The sequence below is a fragment of the Oncorhynchus tshawytscha genome, linkage group LG12 (assembly GCF_018296145.1).
Source record: "Oncorhynchus tshawytscha isolate Ot180627B linkage group LG12, Otsh_v2.0, whole genome shotgun sequence".
NCBI classification, from domain to species: domain Eukaryota; kingdom Metazoa; phylum Chordata; class Actinopteri; order Salmoniformes; family Salmonidae; genus Oncorhynchus; species Oncorhynchus tshawytscha.
In genome coordinates this window covers 74,880,259-74,886,925 of record NC_056440.1, presented here as the reverse complement: position 1 = coordinate 74,886,925, position 6,667 = coordinate 74,880,259, and the positions used below count along the sequence as shown (strand labels likewise).

The 6,667-nt window shown below is 44.5% G+C and overlaps 1 protein-coding gene across 1 annotated transcript in view; it reads right to left on the bottom strand.

Annotated features, from left to right (window-relative positions):
* LOC112264241 (protein unc-13 homolog C-like) overlaps window positions 1-6,667 on the bottom strand; it is a 235,001-nt gene that overhangs the window by 93,345 nt on the left and 134,989 nt on the right. The window contains exons 20-23 of the mRNA XM_042331063.1: window positions 2,960-3,056; window positions 2,508-2,651; window positions 1,671-1,748; window positions 1,435-1,512 (exon numbers count right to left, since the gene is read on the bottom strand). Of these exons, the coding sequence (XP_042186997.1) occupies window positions 1,435-1,512; window positions 1,671-1,748; window positions 2,508-2,651; window positions 2,960-3,056 (397 nt within the window). The remainder of the gene's footprint in view (window positions 1-1,434; window positions 1,513-1,670; window positions 1,749-2,507; window positions 2,652-2,959; window positions 3,057-6,667) is intronic.

The window sequence follows — 6,667 nt, the reverse complement described above, 5'->3', positions numbered from 1 at the left end:
CCTGCTTGCCTCCCATGGTCTTGGGGTTGGGGTAAAGGATAAGGGGTATGTATAAAGGTAAGGGGTAGCTACAGTACAGACCTGCTTGCCTCCCATGGTCTTGGGGTTGGGGTAAAGGGTAAGGGGTATGTATAAAGGTAATAGGTTGCTACAGTACAGACCTGTTTGCCTCCCATGGACTTGGGGTTGGGGTAAAGGGTAAGGGGTATGTATAAAGGTAAGGGGGTACAGTACAGACCTGCTTGCCTCCCATGGTCTTGGGGTTGGGGTAAAGGGTAAGGGGTATGTATAAAGGTAATAGGTTGCTACAGTACAGACCTGCTTGCCTCCCATGGTCTTGGGGTTGGGGTAAAGGGTAAGGGGTATGTATAAAGGTAAGGGGTAGCTACAGTACAGACCTGCTTGCCTCCCATGGTCTTGGGGTTGGGGTAAAGGGTAAGGGGTATGTATAAAGGTAAGGGGTTGCTACAGTACAGACCTGCTTGCCTCCCATGGTCTTGGGGTTGGGGTAAAGGGTAAGGGGTATGTATAAAGGTAAGGGGTAGCTACAGTACAGACCTGCTTGCCTCCCATGGTCTTGGGGTTGGGGTAAAGGGTAAGGGGTATGTATAAAGGTAAGGGGTTGCTACAGTACAGACCTGCTTGCCTCCCATGGTCTTGGGGTTGGGGTAAAGGGTAAGGGGTATGTATAAAGGTAATAGGTTGCTACAGTACAGACCTGCTTGCCTCCCATGGTCTTGGGGTTGGGGTAAAGGGTAAGGGGTATGTATAAAGGTAAGGGGTTGCTACAGTACAGACCTGCTTGCCTCCCATGGTCTTGGGGTTGGGGTAAAGGGTAAGGGGTATGTATAAAGGTAAGGGGTTGCTACAGTACAGACCTGTTTGCCTCCCATGGTCTTGGGGTTGGGGTAAAGGGTAAGGGTATGTATAAAGGTAAGGGGTAGCTACAGTACAGACCTGCTTGCCTCCCATGGTCTTGGGGTTGGGGTAAAGGGTAAGGGGTATGTATAAAGGTAAGGGGTTGCTACAGTACAGACCTGTTTGCCTCCCATGGTCTTGGGGTTGGGGTAAAGGGTAAGGGGTATGTATAAAGGTAAGGGGTTGCTACAGTACAGACCTGTTTGCCTCCCATGGTCTTGGGGTTGGGGTAAAGGGTAAGGGGTATGTATAAAGGTAAGGGGTTGCTACAGTACAGACCTGCTTGCCTCCCATGGTCTTGGGGTTGGGGTAAAGGGTAAGGGGTATGTATAAAGGTAAGGGGTTGCTACAGTACAGACCTGTTTGCCTCCCATGGTCTTGGGGTTGGGGTAAAGGGTAAGGGGTATGTATAAAGGTAATAGGTTACAGTACAGACCTGTTTGCCTCCCATGGTCTTGGGGTTGGGGTAAAGGGTAAGGGGTATGTATAAAGGTAATAGGTTGCTACAGTACAGACCTGTTTGCCTCCCATGGACTCAAACATCTTCTCCAGCTGAACTCTGAGCTGCTGGATGTTATTGATGAGGATGCAGGGCTGTCACAGAGACACAGTCATGTTATTATACATATAGAATGTAACAGTACTATTCAGAACCAGACTGGCCAGAGGGAAGTTTAGGTGAATGCTAGATGGGCTGGTCCATCTTTTTTTGTGTGCAGAATGATCATTATGTGCATCCAGAGAACACTTACCACTTTCTCCTGGTTCAGATACAAGCCAAAATCCTTGGTGATGATTGCAGCATACTGCAACAGAACCTTGTTGATGGTCTAGAAAAAATACAAGAAAATGAATGAACAATACTGAGTTGTAACAATATCAAAACACTTAGAAATAGTATTGGACACACACACAGTCAAACACACACACAACCACACAACCACACACACACACACACACACACACACACACAGTCAAACACACACACAACCACACACCACACACACACACACAGTCACACACACACACACACACACACCACACACACACACACACACACACACACACACACACACACACACACACACACACACACAGTCAAACACACACACACACACACACACACACACACACACACACACACACACACACACACACACACACACACACACACACACACACACACACACACACACACACACACAGTCAAACACACACACAGACACACACAGTCAAACACACACACACACACACACACACACACACACACACACACACACACACACACACACACAGTCAAAACACACACACACACACACACACACACACACACACACACACACACACACACACACACACAGTCAAACACACACACACACACACACACACACACACACACACACACACACACAGTCAAACACACGCACACACACACACATACACATACACACAGTCAAACACACACACAACACACACACACACACACACACACACACACACACACACACACACACACACACACACACACACACACACACACACACACACACACACAGCTAGGGACATTAGGTAGGGGGTTAGTGCCTGACCTTAGCAAAGCGGCACATGAAGTGAGCCAGGGCCTGTGGGTTGGGGCACTCCAGCTTCTTAATGATCTCAAAACTCTGGTTGAGCTGAGTGAACACATCCACCACCGAACAGGAGAACAGGACATGTTCCGACGTTGGCTGGAACTACAGAAAGAGAAAGAGACAGAGAGAGACAGAGAAAGAGACAGAGAAGGAGGGAGAGAGCGAGAAAGAGAAGGGGAAGAAAGAGAGGAGAGAAATAGATTGGCCGAGAGAGAAAAAGAGGAGAGAGAGAGAGCTTTAGTACTTCACAATGGTGCAGTATTTCATTGGGGTGAGCAGAGCAGCAGAGGGCTGTATGTCAACACTGCTGTTATTTATTCATCCCTCACTGAGAAGAGACAGAGGACCACCAGACAGTGAACGAGTGAGAGTGAGCGAGTGAGGAAAGAGGAGCGTGTGTGAGTACTCACACCAAGCTTCTTGTCGCTCCCCAGAGCTCCGTGTAGGAAGTCCATGGCAACATCCTCATTCTCAGACAGCCACTGAATGACAAACGGCTCGAACCACCTGGAGGACACACACACACACACACACACACACACACACACACACACACACACACACACACACACACACACACACACACACACACACACACACACACACAGTGAGTATACTGTACATAGTATTCAAAGTGTGTTCCCTGCTGTGCTCCTTGATTAAGGGCATCTGCCACAAGAGAAAGGGATCATAAATAAGGTGGGCGGTGTGTGTGTCCTTAACTCCTGAAGGTGCTTTGTGTTTAAATGACAGCAGCAAGTGGGTGGGACTGTGAGCTGTCATTCACAACTCACTCTGTAATGGATTGGATGCTGTTTGACCAGCAGTGACAGGGAGGTGCTTCTCTGTGAGAGCACTAGCAAGGTTGTCTGGGAGAGCAGTATTCCATTTCTTTAAGGATTTAATACAATCACCTGTCTTTTACCTGACCCTCATGACATTCTCTCCTTGAATGTTTTCAATCTAGTTTTAAATGCTGATTTGTAAAGCACTTTGGGTTTTAAGATGTATGGCAGGGATGGGCTACATTCTATTTCAATTCAATCAATTCAGGAAGTAAACTGAACTTGGTGTGTGTTTTTTTATGTGTGTGTATATTACAGTACTTCCAGAGAATACTCAGTTGTACATGTAGGGTGTGTTTGTCTGGGTATATTACAGTACTTCCAGAGAATACTCAGTTGTACATGTAGGGTGTGTTTGTCTGGGTATATTACAGTACTTCCAGAGAATACTCAGTTGTACATGTAGGGTGTGTTTGTCTGGGTATATTACAGTACTTCCAGAGAATACTCAGTTGTACATGTAGGGTGTGTTTGTCTGGGTATATTACAGTACTTCCAGAGAATACTCAGTTGTACATGTAGGGTGTGTTTGTCTGGGTATATTACAGTACTTCCAGAGAATACTCAGTTGTACATGTAGGGTGTGTTTGTCTGGGTATATTACAGTACTTCCAGAGAATACTCAGTTGTACATGTAGGGTGTGTTTGTGTAGGTTGATTGAATGACTGTATTTATTTGCTGATTAAAGTAATATGTCTGCTCCTGTTGGAGACAACATGACATCATCATGGATAAAACACTGTGCTGTAGTATTTACAGAGAACACTCAGCTGGTGTTGGAGACAACATGACATCATCATGGATAAAACACTGTGCTGTAGTATTTACAGAGAACACTCAGCTCCTGTTGGAGACAACATGACATCATCATGGATAAAACACTGTGCTGTAGTATTTACAGAGAACACTCAGCTGGTGTTGGAGACAACATGACATCATCATGGATAAAACACTGTGCTGTAGTATTTACAGAGAACACTCAGCTGGTGTTGGAGACAACATGACATCATCATGGATAAAACACTGTGCTGTAGTATTTACAGAGAACACTCAGCTCCTGTTGGAGACAACATGACATCATCATGGATAAAACACTGTGCTGTAGTATTTACAGAGAACACTCAGCTCCTGTTGGAGACAACATGACATCATCATGGATAAAACACTGTGCTGTAGTATTTACAGAGAACACTCAGCTCCTGTTGGAGACAACATGACATCATCATGGATAAAACACTGTGCTGTAGTATTTACAGAGAACACTCAGCTCCTGTTGGAGACAACATGACATCATCATGGATAAAACACTGTGCTGTAGTATTTACAGAGAACACTCAGCTCCTGTTGGAGACAACATGACATCATCATGGATAAAACACTGTGCTGTAGTATTTACAGAGAACACTCAGCTGGTGTTGGAGACAACATGACATCATCATGGATAAAACACTGTGCTGTAGTATTTACAGAGAACACTCAGCTGGTGTTGGAGACAACATGACATCATCATGGATAAAACACTGTGCTGTAGTATTTACAGAGAACACTCAGCTGGTGTTGGAGACAACATGACATCATCATGGATAAAACACTGTGCTGCAGTATTTACAGAGAACACTCAGCTGGTGTTGGAGACAACATGACATCATCATGGATAAAACACTGTGCTGTAGTATTTACAGAGAACACTCAGCTGGTGTTGGAGACAACATGACATCATCATGGATAAAACACTGTGCTGTAGTATTTACAGAGAACACTCAGCTCCTGTTGGAGACAACATGACATCATCATGGATAAAACACTGTGCTGTAGTATTTACAGAGAACACTCAGCTGGTGTTGGAGACAACATGACATCATCATGGATAAAACACTGTGCTGTAGTATTTACAGAGAACACTCAGCTCCTGTTGGAGACAACATGACATCATCATGGATAAAACACTGTGCTGTAGTATTTACAGAGAACACTCAGCTGGTGTTGGAGACAACATGACATCATCATGGATAAAACACTGTGCTGTAGTATTTACAGAGAACACTCAGCTGGTGTTGGAGACAACATGACATCATCATGGATAAAACACTGTGCTGTAGTATTTACAGAGAACACTCAGCTGGTGTTGGAGACAACATGACATCATCATGGATAAAACACTGTGCTGTAGTATTTACAGAGAACACTCAGCTGGTGTTGGAGACAACATGACATCATCATGGATAAAACACTGTGCTGTAGTATTTACAGAGAACACTCAGCTGGTGTTGGAGACAACATGACATCATCATGGATAAAACACTGTGCTGTAGTATTTACAGAGAACACTCAGCTCCTGTTGGAGACAACATGACATCATCATGGATAAAACACTGTGCTGTAGTATTTACAGAGAACACTCAGCTGGTGTTGGAGACAACATGACATCATCATGGATAAAACACTGTGCTGTAGTATTTACAGAGAACACTCAGCTCCTGTTGGAGACAACATGACATCATCATGGATAAAACACTGTGCTGTAGTATTTACAGAGAACACTCAGCTGGTGTTGGAGACATGACATCATCATGACATCATCAGCTGGTGGATAAAACACTGTGCTGTAGTATTTACAGAGAACACTCAGCTGGTGTTGGAGACAACATGACATCATCATGGATAAAACACTGTGCTGTAGTATTTACAGAGAACACTCAGCTCCTGTTGGAGACAACATGACATCATCATGGATAAAACACTGTGCTGTAGTATTTACAGAGAACACTCAGCTGGTGTTGGAGACAACATGACATCATCATGGATAAAACACTGTGCTGTAGTATTTACAGAGAACACTCAGCTGGTGTTGGAGACAACATGACATCATCATGGATAAAACACTGTGCTGTAGTATTTACAGAGAACACTCAGCTGGTGTTGGAGACAACATGACATCATCATGGATAAAACACTGTGCTGCAGTATTTACAGAGAACACTCAGCTGGTGTTGGAGACAACATGACATCATCATGGATAAAACACTGTGCTGTAGTATTTACAGAGAACACTCAGCTGGTGTTGGAGACAACATGACATCATCATGGATAAAACACTGTGCTGTAGTATTTACAGAGAACACTCAGCTGGTGTTGGAGACAACATGACATCATCATGGATAAAACACTGTGCTGTAGTATTTACAGAGAACACTCAGCTGGTGTTGGAGACAACATGACATCATCATGGATAAAACACTGTGCTGTAGTATTTACAGAGAACACTCAGCTGG